The 18107-nt window shown below is 38.5% G+C and overlaps 1 protein-coding gene across 1 annotated transcript in view; it reads right to left on the reverse strand.

Moving 5' to 3' along the window:
* Positions 1–15042: 15042 nt before the first annotated feature.
* LOC150008774 (uncharacterized) overlaps positions 15043–18107 on the reverse strand; it is a 100672-nt gene continuing 97607 nt past the window's right edge. Inside the window, 3 exon segments of the mRNA XM_090279324.1 lie at positions 15043–15429; positions 17305–17392; positions 17395–17439. Of these exon segments, the coding sequence (XP_090135450.1) occupies positions 15330–15429; positions 17305–17392; positions 17395–17439 (233 nt within the window). The 3' untranslated portion in view covers positions 15043–15329.

The raw sequence follows: 18107 nt of genomic DNA on the forward strand, positions 1-18107 counted from the left end.
AGCTGTTTTGAGCAGTGGGAAAAACATCTCAATAGATGTATTGAATCAAGTGGAAAGTACTTTGAAGGTGACTGAAGTTTAAGCATTTAAGAATAAATACACAATTTTTTATAAATAACTTCTAGTTCTTTTAGGTCCTCCCTTGTTTATCTTAATATTTAGTGTATTAAAATGTTAGTATTAACACTGGCTTCCTTTTTCTCTACCTGGTATTCCTTAGAAGCAAAGAGGCCAAAAAAGAAAGAAAAAGAAAAGAAAAGAAAAAGAATCCAATTTGTATTTCATATTCCATACTCAGAGCAAGAACAGGGGCATGGCAGTGCTTGGGGCAGAAGATTAAATGTGAGAAAAACACATAGGGACAAGTGATAGAAGAGAAGACAAAGCAGAGAGAATGTAAGCAGAGACAGTAATGTGGGACAGTCAGAAGTACATATCACAAAGCAAGTCAATTATATTAAAAGTCAGTCAAGTCAGGTGGTCAATATTTTTAAAAACAAATAGTGTGAAATCTGTGAATTAAAAAAGTAATTTGTGTCAAATAAGTGATAAAAATACATTGGGCTAACATGTGAAGAAAATATAACATTGGGTGGATTGAAGCATATGTATCATAAATTTGATGAAAACATTCCTTTGTGTGCCTGTGTTTTCTGTTAAACAAGGGTCTAGAGAAGAGAGAGTGGGAACATGACCCACCCACAGAGGCTTTGATCTGTGAACACAGGCGTCAGCATTACAGGAACAGATACTTCTTTCTGGTTAAAAGACAGCTTTTGTCTGGAAAGTTTCCCTCTAGCAACATATAGACCAATGCAAAAATATTAATAGGACTGGTGTGGGCATGAAAACATGGCCTCTGTAACTGATTATTGGTCTAACTGTCTTAGATCTTTTATTCTTTTTTTAAAAGATTTTATTTATTTTTAGAGAGAAGGGAAGGGAGGGAGAAAGTGAGGGAGAGAAACAGCAATGTGCAAGAGATACGTCATCCATCAGTTGCCTCTCATACACCCCTAACTGGGGACCTGCTCCACAATCCAGGCATGTGCCCTGACCGGGAACCGAACTGGTGACCCTTCTGCTCACAGGTCAGCCAGCATTCAGTCCACTGAGCCACACCAGCCAGGGCTGTCCTAGGTCTTATAAGTGAAGATATATTTGTGAAGCCAGGTCAGGGGAAAGTCAGGGTGGCAGGGAATGCATACTTGTTGATCACTTTTCCTTCTTTGGATTTTCATTTCCATGCTCCTTTCTTGGCCGAGTCTGTTTCTATATAATGTCAATGCTTCAAATGAAAATAGGCTCACATTTATAAATTGTCTTAGAGGCCTCTCCTAATCTACTTTTCTCTTCTCTCCACTGGCCATTTACTTCCAGTAACTTCTACTGGATACAGAAATGGGGAAGTTGGGCATGAGAAAAGACTTACTCCAAAGAAAGGGGAGAAACTAACAGGTTCTAGTGAGAAAAGTCTCTTCAGTGCTTCAGTGCTTCCTGCTGAATACATTAACCTCAAGTGGATTTTGCACTAGTGACCTTGAGCCCCTCCTTTGCTGTAAAAGTCAAGCAGATATTCTGCTGAATAGAGCAGAAATAGAGCTCCTCGTGGAGAGTAGTAACCAAGCTGAATAAATCATGCCTTCAGAGCCTGACCTGTTTTTTTTTTTTTTTTTTTTTTTCAGTAGAATTTTGTGATCCCCTAATGAAAAGGTTTTGGAATAGAAGGGCATATATGATTTCCTGAAAACAATTAGAGGTTCTGTAATGCAGGCACATCTAATGATAAATATGAATTCTTTGGCAAAAAATAAATAAGAGATTTTATCGATAAGCTGACGGTAGCACAGGAACACTAGCCCATATTGACTTTAATAAAACATTAAGTGGTTTAATTAAATCATTAATTCCACCCTCAGTTCCATTTTTCAAAGACAGTCAATGTAAAAATAAAATGGTTTCTTTTTTTAGCTGCTTCTCTTTCCTCTATAATTCATTAAGATGAGTCTATAGATTGACTTACTGCTATTCTGCCATAAAGCACTTGCTGCCATTTCAAGAACACGGTACTTTAAGCAGGATACATGGAGGTATTGATCTTAAGGTGACATCTTCCTTCAATTTTCATAAAAGGTTTTTTTTTAGAGAAACCTATAAAATTGTATAATGCAGAGGTTTAAGTCACAACATTATTATAATACTACTAAAATAATTGTTAGCTTGTTCCTCTGAACTATGGGGAAAACTTATGAAAGTATGTGAACAATTTTAAATGCCTATAATTGTAGTCGTCATATATTTTTACACAATTTTTATTTTATGCAAGCAATATACAGAGATAGTTTTTGCAATCAGTAATATCATAAGACTTATAAAGGAAATTTATAATCTTTTGTCTCAACCTCCCTAAACTGTAGTCCCACTCCCCAGAGGTGGCATTACTTCAGCACAGAAAGGCAGCCTGGTGTGAGGGTGGGGAGTTGGAACCCCCGTGGGGTGAGGAGAGCATCTATACAGAGTGTGGGCCAGCATGAGATCTGAGTCCAAGCTGGATCAAACTGTCATTCTCCAGGGGAACTTTTCACTACAAGATGTTGTAGCCCTGCAGGATGACAAGGATGGTGGCCTGATATAGGGTGTCAGTGTCTGAACTGGGTAAGGAAGGCTTCTGTGTGGTGATAGATATTGGATTAGTTTCCTATGGCTGCTATAACAAATTACTGGAAACTTGGCAGCTTAAAACAACAGAAATTAATTTTCTCGCTGTTCTGGAGGCCAGAAGTCGGAAATCAGTTTCACTGGGCTGAAATCAAGATGTTGGCAGGGCTATGTTTCTTTTGCAAGCTATAGAGGAGAATCCATTTTCTTGCCTTTTCCAGCTTCTTGAAGTTGCCAACATTTCTTGGCTCCTGGCCCTGTGTCATCCTGGTCTCCGCTTCCACTGTCATGTCTCATTCTCTGATTCTGACACTCCTGCCTCTCTTTTATCAGGACCTTTGTGATTACATTGAGCCCACGCGGATAATCCATGATAACTTCCCCAGCACAAAAATTTTTTAACTTAGTTATATCTACAAAGGCTCCTCTCCTTTAAAAAAAGAAAAAAAAGACCACATAAAGTAGCATGTACAGGTTCCAGAATCAGGATGTGGACATTTTTGGGGAGGGGGGGCATATTTAAACCTACCACAGATATATTAATATACTTATAAATGTATTTTATGTACACACACACAGACACACAGAATGCACACCTCTCTGCCCACTGAGAAGGCCTAGGAGCAGGAACACCTCAATATCAAAGAAAACAACTAGTGACTAGATCTGAGCTTTGGTTGTAGTTTGGGTTTTCCGGGAGGTATACTCTGAGACAGACTTTCAGACCTGCCTCATTTGGGCTATACAGGATAGGGTGTGACCTTGGGCAAAGTGGCTGTGTGTAGCTAAGGCACTCCCTGAAGTGACTGCCACTTGCCAGCTTGACAATACTCTTACCGTCAACCAAAAGGAATCCAAGACTTCTTATAGAAATGGCTAATTCCAGGAGGGGCAGAAGGAAGTACAATATGAATCTGGAACATTTTGTTGCATCAGAAAATAAAAATGTGTGCTCAGAGAATGATGTGGACAATATTATGTGAATGCAGAGTCAGTTTGAAGGCACTCCCACTGACTGAATCTGAGATAATTTGAACATCAAAATAAGTAATGAGAATATGGATTGCTAATCATTGAATAAAAATAGAGATCACGAGTCCATACTGAAATAAATAAATGAATGAATGAATTAAAAAATTGGTGAGGAAAGGGTTATTTAAAAATAATAGTTTAAAAATGCCTCTCCACAAACTACTAATTAATTATAGGAGATAAAGAACAAGGTTTCAATGGAGAAATTTGACAAATACTACCTTGGTCAAGTGATCAAGGTGAACATTAGTGGTAATGGTGCAAACAGAGATTGTTTGCCATTTGATAAGATGCAATAGGATACAGCTTGACATTTGTGATGTTTTTCATCTGATCATGAGAAAATATCAGAGCAACTGCAGTTGAGGATAATGCTAATAATGCTGCATAGTAACTGACCTGTAATCCTCAAATGTGCCCAGTTCACGGGAGTCCAAGAACTGTTACAGATGAAAAAAGACTTAAAAGATGTGTCAATGAAATACAACACATGACATTATTGGAACAATCGGAGAAACTCAAATGGGGCTTGAGGATGAATTGGTGGCACTGTATCAGTGTAAACTTCTTGATTTTGATGGTTGTGTTGTGGCTGTGTAGCAAATGTCCTTGTTTGTAGGAAATGCACATGAACATATTTGAGTTGATGGAGCATCGTGGCAGTGACTTATTTTCAGATGACTCAGGAATAAATTTTTTTGTACAATACTTGTCCTTTTTGTAAATTTTAGATTGTTTAAAAGATTAAAGCTGTTCCCCTGACTTTTGCCAAGCAACTGATAGCATTGCTTCTAGACTGGCTGTGAGTCCCTCTCTTAGGCAAAGGAGAATGTGGAAGAAGGCTAATGTAAAGTGTGTATAATTGATAAAATTTATGGGGAATATTATGCCACTGAATCCTACTCATCCTCAGAATTATTTCTTTTCAGCTCCTATTAACCTTCACTGTTGTAACTATAGGCCACTGATTTGCTTTCTGATATTTCATCCCCTGTGCCTGGCACATGGGAGGCTCATAGCCACTGAAAGAATTAATTAATGGTGTCCTCTGGAAATGAAGTCAGCAAAGAAGTCTTAGAAAATAAATCAGCTCAACATCCATTAGTATACGAACTAAGCAGCAAAGAATTTTTGTTTATTTTGCTTTCTGTGTTGTTCTATTGAAAGGGATACTTCTGTTTATGGCCCCTCCAGCTGCACATGTTTTCATGAACAGTCCCAGATAATTTGCTTCCTAAAATATTTCTTATGTGGCAGGTTCTTGTAGTTCAGATCTCTTACTCTCACCAGCTTGGGAGAGGCATTATCCTCTCTCAGGAATTTATGGAAGACGATGCTTCTCTAACTTCTCTTCAATGTGTGGCTCCAGATTAAAGGACTTGGTTCTTCATGAAAGGACTACTTGATCAGTTTTACCTCTGGCCAGAAAGTCAGTTGCGATGCAGACCTCCTTCATAATAAACACTGAATGTTAATCCTAATAACTAACATTCAAATTCTAATAATAGCTAACAGTTCTTGCTTTCTAGGTGCCAATCATTGTGCTAATCCCCTTTGTGCAGTCATGGGCAGCCGTCCGTCTCAAGAGACCATGGTGTAGCTTCTTAAGAGTCTATCTGCACTGCCGAGAATGGCTGTGCAGTCCGACTCGGGAGTGACACGGTATCTGTCTCCTCCCGTGTTGAATCGACATCTGGAGTGTCCTCTCCAGTGAAGCTGAAGCTACAGAGCCTGGGCAGGGTGATATGGAGGGTCTGCTGTTGCCCATGCAGCAGACCCCCCCTCTCTTCGCAGCTGAAGGGTCCAAGGGAAAGACGGAGTCAATACAGCTTGGCTTCAGGTGCGCCGCAGGAGTTGCCGGTGTTGACTACAACGTCAAACCGCCTTAGGGACTCCGGCTCCGGATTTTCTGTCGGGGTTTACTCCCTTAGCCTTTCCCCTGAAGAGGTATGCCGCAAGGCAGCGGAGGCTTTTTGGAGTCAGAGTTTTCCTTCTCTGATGTGCCCTGGCTGGAAGATTGAACCAGCGTCACTTAGCTCACAGGCCGACGCTCAATCCACTGAGCCAAACCAGCCAGGACAGTAGCTTATTACTTACTACTCAAAACAGGCTGTAAGATATGTATCATTTTTGTGTATGATGTATAGTTGAAGAGACAGATATTAGATTGAGCTTCTGGGAATGTCTCCCAAGTCTTCATGGCAAAGCTGGGCTGCCATGGAGCTGCTGCCCCGGTCACCATCGGAGAGTTGCTGGTCTAACTGAAGCTCTACCTTCCCATCTATCTGCTTGAGAAGCAAGCTCACAACATTAGTGCTCCTGCTCTGCTCTTTTCCCATGTACCCAGTTCCAAACTCAAGTCTTGTATTTGTGCATCTGATTGATAGAACCAAAAATCACAACTGGAACCCATGCTGTTATGGAGTCTGGGATGTACTCTTCAGGTTTCTAGCTCTGTAGTACAGGAAGAAATACGAGAATGGCATTGGAATTGGTGTAGAGCTAGCTAATCCTCGCGATGGCACAGCAGGAAGCACACTGCTGGGATTGGTTTATGGGGGTAGGTTCCTGCAGCAAGATTACAAATGCGTTCTGGAGCATGTCACACTTTAGTTTCTACATCTGAACTTGCACAGTCTTCACGCTGATTATCTTACTGTATCTATCTGAATGAGGTCTCTTCCCAGTGATTCTCTGAGCCCTTTTTCTCTTGTTCTTTTAAAGGATGTAGACATTTCCAGCATGGACAGTTTTTTCATAGCTGTCTTGTTTAATTTTGGTGGAAAAACATATTTCCTAGTTCTTAGTCATCTGGAGAAGTGGAACCTTCCATATCTCAGCTTCTTAGTAATACTGTGTCAGAGCTCAGACTCCAGCCCATACTTCCTGGAAGAGGAAATTCATGTCTCCATTGCTGTTTGATTTGTTGTTTATCAGGATCTTATGGAAGCTGTAGCTCTGCATTGTCCAATATTGTGAGCCACATATGTAATGTAAAAGTTTCTAGTAACTACATTAGAAAACTAAACAAACAAACAAAAAACAGGTAAAATGATTTAAAAATATATTTTAATTAGCTTCATATCTTCAATAGATAATCACTTTAACATATAGCAAATATAAGGAATTATTAATGAAATTGTTTAATTTTTTTGGTACTAAATCTTCTAAATCTAGTATATATTTTACACTAACAACACACCACTAGTCACATTTCAAGTATTCAATAGCCACATGTGGCTAGAGGCTACTTATTGGACAGTGCTGCCCTATGTAGACAGAGAACAACTTACTTTCATTCAGAATGTAATGGTCTTTTGTCTTTAGGTAATTATTGTTTTTCATCACTGTAGCTCAGAGGTCCACGGAAGGGGAATTACTCTGTTAACATCACTTCTTTCAGTGATTTGGACATGTTGCAGGAAGCTGGTTGGAACTGCCATGTCTTCTGCTCTGCACCAAGAATTTTCAGCTTCTGACCATGTATGGCTAGAAGGTTCTAACCAAGGATAACTTCGTGACTGATATAGTTTAGTCTAGACTCCTTAGTAGCAACCACGTGTGGATCTTATGTCTTTCAAAGGCATTCCTAGGTGGATTGGATTTTGACATGGAAACTAACATGGGAAGTACTTCCCCGCCCCCCACCCCCCATTTGCTTTTATGGTAGTGGGATGGTGAACTTTCAGATCCTGGATGCAATGGGCCTGCATTTGCTCTTTCTTCCTAGCCAAAGTAGTACTTCATGATCTTTTACTCTTCCTTCATGGAGCAGAAGGCCAGTGTTCTCTAGAAGTAGACATTTAGTACTTAGGTTTTTCAGTGATGCTGCCTGAACTTGCAGTATCTCTTGTCACTCGTCCTTTACAAGTACGACTTTGTCACTGGGGCCAGTTGAATCTATTCTACCCCAAATTGAGTGTTTTCTTGATCTTACTTCTTGTCATTATGGAATGCTTTTCATGCGATGGTTAGTGGCCTTTGGATTTGGGGGAAAATTAATATTTGGATAACTTTCATATGAAGTAATACAGCCACTGCCATAGCAGAACTCCTGCTTTGGGAGACCAGGTCATTAGGCCTTTGGGGATTCATTTCATTTAGATACATCCAGAACTCACCATCTTAATGACTGAGCCTCTGGTTCTATGTCAATGAACTGACTTCAGTTCATAAAGCATAACAGAGAACATAATGCATTTCTCTGGTCACCATGTTTTCTCTTCGCCCTACATTTTCTGTTTTTTAGTAAAGTTTAGTAAAGTTTCTTCATATACTAGTGGGTTCTCCAAGCAAATCTTTTCCTCTTAGACTATTACTTCTGTGTTATTATAGAATCTGGTGTCTCTAAACTTGAGCCAACTAGATTTTTCAGCTTCCAACAGACTTCAGGTTTGTTTTTTGTTTTTGTTTTTTTTATGTTGAAAATGAGAATTGAAAAGCCCACACTTTTCCATCTTTTTGTTTTTTTTTTAAGGAGGATGGAAACTTCCAATGAATTGGTTGCCTTGAGCCTTTCTCTTCCTGTTCCAACACATTCACTTGTAAATTGCCAGGCAATTCTTTCTGGGTCATGTTAGTGATTGTATGGGAGGGTTTATCTTTTGCAGGATTAGTCTCTCTCCTCTTTATTGTTAGCCTGGATATTCACTTCTCTCTCTCTCTCTCTTTTATTTTATCATAGTTTTTCTTTACGATTTCAGCAAGTCACTTACCTTTTTTATGTCTGTTTCAGTACAAAACAAGTATTTTACTATATGACAAAAAATATAATGAATGTCCTTTGCATATGACACAATTGACCTATGATTTTAGGACTACTGCTTTGAGTTATTTTTATAATGGCAGAAATTTTAAAAAAACAACAAACAACTCAGTCTTTTGAGAAAATTCTCCATTTGAAGGGTGCAACTTGCGGCATTGGAAGAGAACAAAGCTAACTCAATCATGAAGGTACTTAACCTATTAAAACACCCTAACTAGCATTGCAAATAACCAACTGAGCCATATAGTTGCAGGGTAAAGAAAAAATGGTTTAGAACACAACACTCTGTTATCCTAACTCTCTTTTGTGACAGTGTATTTATCAGCAGAAAAGGTTCAGGAGCTGTAGGGAATCAGAATGCATTAGCACCCAGTTTCATCTACTCTCATTGCATGTTCAGCCTACCAAGAGGTACAGGGATTAAGCAGTGTGAAGAAAATGTCATGCACATTTATCACATTTTATTTTTAAACTATTATAATTAGTTGAAAATAATGATGAAAAATTTATATCATCACAAATTTAAGCAGTGGTGCTTTAACAATAGCTAGTCAGTTGGGGTAGAATGCCACCCCAGTCAGCAAAATAGCTGAGACCTCAATGCTAGAACAGTGCTTACTTTTAATTAAGAATTTATTATAACTAATTCAATCATGCCTTTCTCTCTGGTTTCCCCCAGTGATGGTATGAAGCCCAAGTCCCCAGGCATTTATTATCACCTCATCTCTGTAAGGTGCTCAGTAAGTCTGGTAATCTGACTGAACCTTGCAGGGCTCCTTGTGCTGCCAGAGCTTCTGCTCCATGATCAGCAAACCCTTTTGCATTTGCAGCCTCTTTCTTTTGTTCACATGTTTTTCTTCCTCTAACAGAAACCCAGCCATTCCCAAAGAGGCTTCATCTCATCTTCTGGATATCAGCTCAATAAAGATGTCTTCCCTGCCCATCCTATCTGACTAACATTATCATTTTTATTCTCTCTCAGAAAAGGCTGGTTATTTTCTTCCTTGCACTCATCACTTTTTGTACTTATTTGATTTATTGATTTATTGTATGCTAGTTCAATGCTAGACTCCCCCACAAGAAGTTCAGCTCCTCAGTGAGGATGGAGACCTTGTGCGCCAGGCAACTGTTCTCCAGGGCCTGACAGATACTGAGAATAAAACTTTGAATACATTTAAAAACTGATGTTATCTTTCAACTAAATATATGGCTGCTGTGGTCATAATTTTTTACTTAGTAAATTGAGTATTTATCAATTAGATGAAAGCCTATTGATGTTTTTACCAATATTCCTGAGAAAAAATTCCATATAGGTGTTTTAGGTAACCACATTTATTTTACTGGATATCTGAAGTGTGAAACAATGTAGCAGGAGATGATGGAGTAATGATCTTATTTGACATGCATGTTTGTTCATTCTCATTAAGAAGTTGAAATTTTTATCTCTCTAGGAAGGAATGCACTGATTAACACCTATAACTTTAGCTGAATGGTGTACACATGATTCTAAGCTGCTCCTGCATTTGAAACCAGGTTTGAGCAGTTCCTGAGGTAAAAACACCACAGCTGTGAACAGAAAACTGGATGCTGTAGGAGAAAAGAGGAACCTCCCACTTGTAATGATACTTCTCTTTTCAGGCCTATAGTGGAAGAGGAACCTCTAGTATTGCTATTGCATTTCAAGGAACATTGTGTTCAATTAAAACCCTGTCATGCAATAAAAACATCTGTACACTTCAGAGGTACACACACACAGACACACACACACACATTTCTTTCAAAAGATGAGGAAGATGGCCTCATGAGAATAAGAAAAAGAAACCCTGAAAATATCATCATCAGTATATTTTTGTAGAAATCTATAATTAATTAATTCACAGTAAATATGATAATGCTGAAAGAACTAGGGCTATATATAACTCTGTTGGTACAATTAGCATCAGATGTCACAGAACATTAACACTCAGAGGAAGGTGAGAGAAGCTAGAATGAAAAGTCCATACAAAAGTAGAACAAAATTATTGGACCGTGTTACCTTATGTTGCCACAAGGAATAGAGTAAAATCTCATCCCCCGCCCCAATTTTTTAAAAATTTATCTTACAGCATAGGAAAATACAGCTTGGATTATTTAAAAATAAAGTCATAATTACACTGACTACAATTGAATGCATTCACTGAGCAAAACATTTTATTTATATCTACAAGTTGAGAAACTGGTGGAGCATAAAGGACAAATATGTATAATCAGTTGGAAAGTCGTCTGAGAATGGGAGTTTAGTAAAATAAAGAACTTGGTGTAGTTCAATGGCATTCACCCAAGGGAGTTCCTGTTTCAAACTCACATTTATAATATGACATTTTATTGCTTTGCTACTAAATCAACATAGTAGTGAAGCCCTAGGAAAGGTCAGGTTTGAATCCAGTGTTATTTGAACATCATCCACCCAAAAGGGGCCTCAGGTTTTTATTTATAATTTTAATTACAGGTTACTATACCTTTCTCGTAATCTTAAACTACATTGTAATTTATTGTATAATATAGAAACCTCTTTAAAGTGTGGGGTAATTAATTTCACTATTCTCTTATGAACTCAGAAAAAAACAATAATTTCTCAAGAACTGTTGCTTAAATAAATTAGTTTTAAAATATCTTTTAGGGCTGGGTCTGCATAGCACAAAAATAAAAGGTGAGCCCTGGCTGGTGTGACTCAGTGGATTGAGTGCCAGCCTGCGACCTAAAGGGTCACCAGTTCTATTCCCAGTCAGAGCACATGCCTGGCTTGCTGGCCAGGTCCTCAGTTGGGGACGTGCAAAAGGCAACCACACATTGATGTTTCTCTCCCTCTCTTTCTCTCTCACTTCTTGTCTAAAAGTAAATAAATAAAATCTTAAATAAATAAAGGTGAGGAGACTAAATACAAAATACAAGAAACATTGTATACAGGACAATGACACCTTAGTCCCCTTCAGAGTAGGCACCTTGGGACCTCACACAGTTTCCCAATTGCTCATCAGCTGCCCCGTCATATTTTCCTGAATCTCCTTTGGGGAAAAGCCAGAAGTTGCAGAGTGCAAAATCTGGACTGTAGGGAGGCAGATCACCTGGGTAATTCGATGTTTTGCCAAAACACTCTGCACGAGACATGATGCGTGAGTGGGTGCGTTGTCATGATGCCAATCACCAATTGCCCATAACTGTGGCCTTCTGAGTCAGCTGCATAGTTTCTGCGGAAAATTGTTAAAACTTAACGCAAAATTTTATGCAGATCTGTCGCTCTACGCACTCAGTCATTTTGGATGTGAAGGCCACACAGTACACATGCTCACTCTACCATGTCTACCACCCCCACTGACTAGTACAGTGAAGTCATCATTGTTCTCACATGTGCATTACAGTCTACTGTCAGGTTACATCAATGTTGTGTAAACCATTCTCGTTATATTAACAATGGCTGGACTTTTTCCAGACAGACCTCGCGTGTGCATGTGTGTAATGCAAGGTATTGTAAGAAAAGGTGGTTGCTTTTCAAAAAATATGGTTTATCATTTCATTAGCTTTCACATCCTGCTATGGTCATGTCTTTAAAATGAGTTCTGTATGGTTGTTGGGTAGATTAGAATGGAAAAGAAAATTCTTTTATGTAGCTACACCTCTATAGAGAACACATTTATTCTCAATTTGAGGGTAGAGCAGATTGTTCCAAACTCAGAAAGAAGCTAGAGAGGTGATTTGGAGACAGGGGATCATTGAGATCATTTTCTTAGCTGAGCGGGTGAGGCAAATAAGGAAACACAGAATGATTGCTCCTAGTGTCACTCTTTTATGGAAATGAATTACTGTCTCTTTGATGTTTATTAATTTATCTTCACTAAACGTAATCCCTAAGTACAAAACAATTCATGGGGCTTTCCTTACTGTGTGCATTTGAAGACAGCAGATGAGGTAGAACAAGAACTGGAATTAAACCAGCACCACTTATGCCCTGCAGGAACCTTCTGAGAATGATTGGGATTTAGTTTAGGGCTTCTAGGAACACTGATGGAAAATCTTCCAAGTTTATCAAGAAGTGGGGTTAGCAGAGTTTTGACAACTGCGAGCCTGTCTTTGGGGTTCTAAATAGGCAATACTATGCTGCATATGATTCAGAAAGCCTGAAACTGTACTTGGCTTTCTCCTAAGTCCAGTTAAGATGAAAACCCTGATGGAATGCTCCATTACCCCCTCTGCAGGCAATGAGGTGAAGGAGATGAGATGTGTTCCTTCTGAAGCTCACAATCCTCGCTGATGATGCTGATCACTGTATTGAGGGTTCACTGGGGCTTCTCACTGTTCCAGTGCTTTTTATGCACCATTCATTTAATTTTCATAAACACATGTAACAGTTGTTATAATAATATCCATTTACAGATGAGAAAACTAAAGCAGAAAGAGTTAAAGTAATCTGCCAAGGTCACAGACAGAAGTGATAAAGCTTGGATTTGAACTTGTACCCTCGGGCTGCAGAGTGCATGCTGTGAATAATTATTTCTGCTGCTTTTTAGTGGTGGCAGACTGGGTGGCAACAAGCGTTTGGCCCAGCCTAGGTGTTGAATAAACACTTACTGACTGACCATTGGGCTCATGGAAAGTGCTTCTTGATTCGCCAAAAGCGGGGGTAACCGCAAAACGTGCAGTCAGCACATATGTAGGGGGCTGGCCCTGCACATTCCCTTCCCTGTTTTATCATTTGGAGGTGGACATCTTGTGGATCCAGGGAAATGTTCTTAATCTTAGAACCAAAAATTATTTCTGGGTCACGTATCCCGTGAAAACCATATTAAAAGCTTAGCATCCTCTCCACATAAAAATACACAGAATTTTTTTTTTTTTTTTCATAATGTCCAGCATGGTTTAGGTCTCTAGAACCTTCCAGGACTGACAATGGTAGTTTTTGAGGAGGGACTTGGAATGTTGATACCTTTCACTGGAAAGTGAGTTATATGAGTGGTTAATTTAGGTAAAATCGCATTCACATTTTACTGAGCAAGTTGCCTTTGTTCTTCTCCTTGGTGGGGGGTGGGGGTGGGGCACAGCTCTGTGCCAATGTCACCATCGGCTGTGATCATCAGCTGGCTGGGCAGTTTCTGCAGCCCACGGTGGGACTCCAGACACACAGAGAGCTCTGCTGGGGAGTCCCTGTGTGGACTCCAGGTTTCTGACCTGAACAGCACTGATGGTGCCTCAGTTGAAAGTCCTCATTAATATCATGGTACCTACTGAGAGAACAAAGGGACTATTCTCAGAACAGAGGGCTATCTGTCATTGTTAACTGGATAGTTTTGATTATGGTATTAACTTGGCCAGAGTATTACAACACATCATTCTGGGCATGAGTTCATTTAGGCAGCTTCTCTTAATATGGAAACTACGTAGCCCACACTTCGACACTCACAAGCCTCCTCTATCTGAATTGTGAACAGCAGCTGCAAACTGGGGCCGTCTATTTGAAGAGCTCACAGTTTGGGAGGGGAAGTGAAGAGTACAGGAACACTAACTTGAATTTTGATATCTTTTTCACATTTAAGAGTCTCTGGAAAAGGATATAATTTGAATTAACATGAAGTCCTTCCATGACAATGTGGAAATATAAACATGATTCATTGCTGGAATTATGTTTCAGTTCTCAGCCGAAGATAAGAAGTATTTGGTAACTTTGGGGAGTGGGTGGTTGCACTGTCTCTGAGGAAATACACTGCAGTCTTGAGCACAATGAAGAGCCGCAGGATGGGTGGAAACAGCTGTGTATGGAGAGGTGAAGACCTGGGTTCAGTTTTAGTTTTGCCGTTAACAACCAATGTGATCTTCAACACACAACAACCTCTCTGAGCCTCAGCCACGGAGAAAAGGGATTGAGTTGTAAGGTCCTCGGGAGCTCTGAAGTACTATGATTTTATGAAAAGACAAGATTTCAGTTTTGTTTTGTTTCCCCCATTTTGAGTTGCTGCAGAGCACTTGAATCTGAGAGTTGGAGTCTTTGAAATCTGTGTTCCATGTTCCATTAGTAAGGGTGTGGGACTTCCAAATGCATCACAGCATCTTGGAAACACATAGGATTGTTCCCCTGAGGAATGAACCCAACGATTAGAATTTGCTTTCCTATTTCTTTAAATTTTACATTCAGTATCAAGAGCAGTACGTTTTGATTATTTGTTTGCCCCTTACAGTATGATGAATATTCAGATAAACATTCAGGTAATAATATCCACATCTTTCTGTTTTTCTCCCCTAAATTTTTGTCTAATTCTATCCTTGTTCTAGTTTTATAACAATAATATTACTATTTTCTTTCATGTGGGAGATCCTGGGAGTCACTTGAGTCAGTTGATTGTAAGATGACCTAACAGAGAGGACCTTGTTTAGCTGAATTATTTATTTATCATTTAAACCACTACATTTCCATGATCTTAATTTTCCCAGGCATCAGCTTCCCACATCATGGCCTATAGGCATTCTAAGAAGCCTATAGCTAAAGCATAGAGTGGGACATTTAGAAAAGAACAAAAAAGAGAAAATAAAATAAATTGACTTTTATTGTATTCATGCTTTCAAAAGACAGGGATAAGGAGCATACTGTACTTGATGCTAATGTGTACAGCCTGAGGGGGAACCATGGGGGGGGTACTAATGATGTTGATATAAGTTGTATTATTTGAGTGTCACATTCGACTTTGGTTCTTCAGTTCAAATACAAAATTATAATTTTATCACAAAGTTTTACTATATTGGAAACACATTCATTTAGAAAGCTATATAACAATAAATGTTTTTGTTTATTCTCACGAGTAGCTGGTGATAGTTTTGTGGACCTTTTCTCTTAAGATTAGGGTTTCTTTCACATTCTGGTCTCCTCTAGAGGTCGATTGATGAAGTCTTGAACAGCCTGATGCAAAGGAAGCCATTTTTTGATAGACATTTTCAGAGCTGTAATCCAGCTGCAGAAACAATAGCACATGACAGGTCATGAAAAAATCATTGCACTCTAAGAAGGTGAAATGTTACAAAATAATGTAATTTATTTTCTAATTGTTTCTCTTGGTTATTTAGCTTGAAATTAATAAGATAAACAATGTTCCTTAGGTTTTGAATTGAATAAAAAGATAAAACATCAAATGAGAAATATGCATTTGTATCTATGAAATAAAACTGTTATAAATAATAGGATCAGAGAAGGGCGCAATGTTTATAAATAGAGAATAAGGAAGCTGCAGGACTTAAAAAATATTACTGTTTCTATTTAAACATAAAATTCAGTGGATCAAACATGTAGTAAATACAATATTGCCATTAAGGTAAATATTTCTTTGTTAAATTCTGGAAAGCATAGCAAACTATTCGGTTAACTTTCCTGTCTTCTCCTCTCCCTTACTTTCAATTTCTTGGATGATGTTTTATGAAATGTACATATATAACATTTATTCTAAAGGTGGTTAGTAGGAGTTGTTATCTTTTTTTTAATGGTTTGGGTTAGATAAGCTTAGGTAATGGGAGTTACGGAGAGTTACCCAGAATTCTTCCTATCAGGGTGTCTTAGCAACATTAATAAGTTAATGTGCTTTGTAATTATCTAAGAAGGGGAGTATAATTTGAATCATTTCCTAAACTTACTTATTTTTTGCAAGTGGAGTATTTTGTGAGACCATGATTTCATAAACCACATTTTGTTTCCTATTGATAATATCCATTCATGGATTTGGTGGTGAGATCCAACGAGGCTACCTTGTCTTAGATTTTATCAAATAGCAGTTAACTCTGTTCCACTGACCCTTTCCCTATATATGCTAGTTGGTGCTTAATCTTCAAGAGAACCATGCTAATCTGCCACCCAGATTGTATAGCCTGAGCCCAAGGAAGATCTTGGCAAAATATCGAGCAATTCTGTATTCATTATCCTCTCACTCTAGCCTATCCTTAGGAATAAGTGAAACAGATGAGATTTACATAATGGGAGAAGGTGTGGAGAGATCCTTTTTCCCTTCCCCAAATGGTCACTTGTTGGAGATCCTGAAATTCTATTTTCAAAATTTTATTTCTTTGGGTTAGAACAGTGTATCTAGTCCTTGCAAATGTTTCTGGAAAATTTCCCATATCATCTGTTTTAATAAATTACTGTGAATTTTTTATTAGATACTTTTTACTAGTTGGAAGAAAGTGTCTGTATGAGATGAGAATGGTCCCAAGCAGCTGGAGGGCAGTGGCTGTTGAGGAGATTGGATTTAGGGCAGGGAGACTGGACAGATTCAGGGAGATGCTATAGGTACCAGGTACGCTTTCTCTGCTTCATGGTTTTGTCTATATTGACTTTCTTGCTCTTTTCCCCCAGAATCATTATGAACCAAGTGCCCATGTGTACATGCCAAGTTGGATGCTGTACATATTGAATTGGATGGATAAGTCCTCTGTCCTTCAGTGGCTTATGACAAAAGCAAAACACTGACCAAATTCAGATGGACATATAAATAAGTGTTATGTGAAAGGAGGTAAAACAGCAAGTCTGTGAATTAATAAATTACAACATCAGTGATAACGGTATTAGTAGATTATTTTTATGTTGAAGCCTGAGTCAGGTACTGCCTTGGGAAAAATTGTGGACTCCTTTTCCATTTGAAAAAAATACTTTTAGAAGAGTCACCATCTATGCATTGAAAGAAAAAGAATCCTAGGTAATATTAACCATGGAGACTATGCAAAGATAGGGCATGATTTAACTGAAAATATGGAGTTGAAGTTGGAAAATAAGAATAAGGATTTGCTATGAAGGCTCTTGTCAAGACTGAAAAAGAAGAAGAAATATGCAGATCTTGATTTACCGTTGGTTTTCTGTTTTATTTTCTGCACAGAAATAGAAAGTCTTGAAGTCTTCAGATGGAGGTTCGAGTTCAATGACTGATTGCTGCAGCTAAGGGTCTGCTCATTCACCCTATACCCTTGCAGATATAGGCCCCCTAGAGAAGGTGAACGAAGAAAAAAAGGAGATTAGAGAAAGAGTTAAGACGGAGAAAGGAAGTCTGAAAAGGTGTTAAAAAAATTGCATCTGAAGGAAACTCTAGTCCAGCTATCTCATTTTATAGATGAAGAAACTGACTCCCAAAGAGTAAGGAATTTAAGGAAATCCATTAATAATTAGTGGCAAGACTGGTAATAAAGTTTGGATTTCCTGGTTTTCATTTTTTCAATCTTCTTACTATATATTCAGTGTTGAGCATTGGTTTACTGTGGTCCTAAGCTAACTTCTCTACCTGGGGGACACATTTGGAAATAATTTTTTTGGTATCGAAGATTACACCTTCAATATCACATTAGAGGAAAATTTAATAATAATGGCTGGGCAGAACCATTAAAGCACCCTTTCTGAAAAATAATGAACACTGCCAGCTGTTTCTACAACCAGCATAGATTCTCACTTTCATTGTTCATATTTAATGCAAAGCACATTTAAAATATGAATCCATGGAGTGATGTGAGGGAGGCAACTTGAATTAAAATGAGAGTAAATGACTGGTTTTAAAAGATAATTTCCTCCCCATGGTCCTTTGAATCTATGTTAGTGGTTATATATTGCTTGGCCTGAATTTTCTTTCCATGATTTGGGGGTTTGGGAAAGGATATCAGT

This window comes from Furipterus horrens, unplaced genomic scaffold (assembly GCF_987537825.1).
Source record: "Furipterus horrens unplaced genomic scaffold, mFurHor1.1.pri manual_scaffold_5, whole genome shotgun sequence".
In the NCBI taxonomy this organism is placed as follows: Eukaryota; Metazoa; Chordata; class Mammalia; order Chiroptera; family Furipteridae; genus Furipterus; species Furipterus horrens.